General features: G+C 40.2%; 1 protein-coding gene across 1 annotated transcript in view; it reads right to left on the bottom strand.

Moving 5' to 3' along the window:
- The window catches only part of vwa5b1 (von Willebrand factor A domain containing 5B1), a 70,551-nt gene that overhangs the window by 50,331 nt on the left and 18,264 nt on the right, over nucleotides 1–1,956 (bottom strand). Inside the window, exon 6 of the mRNA XM_015391036.1 lies at nucleotides 985–1,116. Coding sequence (XP_015246522.1) covers nucleotides 985–1,116 — 132 coding nt within the window. The remainder of the gene's footprint in view (nucleotides 1–984; nucleotides 1,117–1,956) is intronic.

Here is a 1,956-nt window from a genome sequence, read left to right as displayed (position 1 = left end):
TTTACTCGAGTAAAAGTAAAAATTAAATATTTCAAAAACTACTCAGAAAATTACAAAGTACTCAATTACAGTAACGTGAGTAAATGTAATTCGTTACTTTCCACCCCTGTAAAAAAAGTCATGCAGTAACAGATGCAGCGAAGGTGCCTGTTTCCAGAGCCGAACTGTTTCTGAGCAGAGCCTGCTGCTGCGGCAGACATAACTTTATTTAGTTGTCATTATTGTTTTAAAAAAAAGAAAGTACAGGTTGTTTTACATTTAAACACAAATGAATATCAAACATTAGTAAATTTGGTCATTTGATGTGTCACATTTAAAATGGGAAAATATTGTTATCACATTCGAATAATAATTTATAAAGTAAATTCCTGTGAATGTCTTGCTTTTCACAGCTTTTCGTAAAAATATGTCAAGAGCAACTGAAACCCAATGCTGTATTGCAGCTAAAAGCAGGGATCCCTTCATCTCCTGAATGTCTGAAATGCAGCTCTTTCTCCTCAGTTCCTTGGCTTATGCTTAGCGTCCATGTTGTAACAGAAACAACAGCTCAAGTTTGCTGTGAATTAAGGTTGCCCTACACTGACCTCACGTCTGCATGTGAACAAAATTCTCCAAAGAGGCCCATCAGCTCAGTTTGTCCATAGTTCATACCTGCCTCAGGGAGACCACCAGCCCACACAGGCTACAGATCAGACAGCATCGAGGGACAAAAAGAGCACCCGAGGAGAAAAACCTTGGCAATCCACTCCTACACTATGAAGAGGGACTCTGCAGGCATTTATTGCAACTAAAGAGGCTTTTTTCCTCAGTAAGACACTCATACTCTAAGTAGTGAGTCACCTCATAGCTGATCTGATTACAGGCCACCTATTGTGTTGAACAAAAAAAAAAACCAAGAAGCAATTTCAAGATATTTTACTTGTAGAAAGAATAAAAGTTTAATTGCAGGCTGGGCTGCAAAAGAGTTTTAAGCTGTAGACCTACCGCTGGGGTAGATAAGTATTTCCACAGGGCAGTCGTAAGTGTACTTGTCAGCCAGTGTGATGACGACGCTGGTTGCCGAGCGAGCAAGAGGGTCTGCATCAGCTCGGATGGCATGAGAAGGGCTCTCCACTCCTACACAGAGCAAATGATAAGTGGATCTAAAACACCAGCAATTACTTCAGGTATGATCATACCTATGCACACAGAAAAATGGAAAGTGTTGAATGCTGAAAGTACAGTGTAAACTCAACATTTGTTTAGTCTAATGCAACTATGTGAGTTAGTTGCTCCAAAGAGTTTGTGTTAATCAGCCGAGTTAAACTCAAACAAATCTGTTAAGTGTTGCTTTTGAAATAAAACATGTGCAAAGTTTTTTTCTGAAATGCCAACCCATCTGGGAAGGCATGAGCTAACAACAACATCAGGGGAGCAATATGCTGATGAAGGTTCTCAGTCATCCAGGTCATAGTAATTCTGTAAAAATTCAAAAAATATCCACTGGACTTGGTTTCCAAGATTTGAAGACGTTTCTCCATCTCTCCAGGAAGCTTTCTCAATTCAAATGTCTGGATCCGCAGTGAGTTTGAGTCTTATATGGACAAAGCCTTGTATCGCTTGGAAACATGCAAATGGTAACCGATGAATGGGTCGTTTGGTTCAATTGTTAGCCTGTAATATCGGAAACCTGTCTATGATTGTTAAGAGTCAGTCGTTGAGAAGGTATCTTTATAATGGAGAAAGCAAATAACCTCTCCACAGACGCATGATCCAACACAGAGAGCGCCCTCCTCTGGACAAGAATCTGCAGTACACCTACACCTTGTGGACAAAGGACATTCTTTTGAGGACCAGAATGTTCACATTCTGGACAAAGAAAATAGGTGGTTTGAGAGGGGCGTGAAGGAAGCCATCTATGTTAAGAGAGAAAAACCAACTTTAAACAGAGGTAGTGGACTCAGATTCCAGCTTCCA

This window comes from Cyprinodon variegatus, unplaced genomic scaffold (genome assembly GCF_000732505.1).
Source record: "Cyprinodon variegatus isolate N-32 unplaced genomic scaffold, C_variegatus-1.0 Scaffold522, whole genome shotgun sequence".
Taxonomy (NCBI): domain Eukaryota; kingdom Metazoa; phylum Chordata; class Actinopteri; order Cyprinodontiformes; family Cyprinodontidae; genus Cyprinodon; species Cyprinodon variegatus.
The sequence above is the reverse complement of the archived record's forward strand: the minus strand, read 5'-3'. Positions and strand labels throughout refer to the sequence as shown.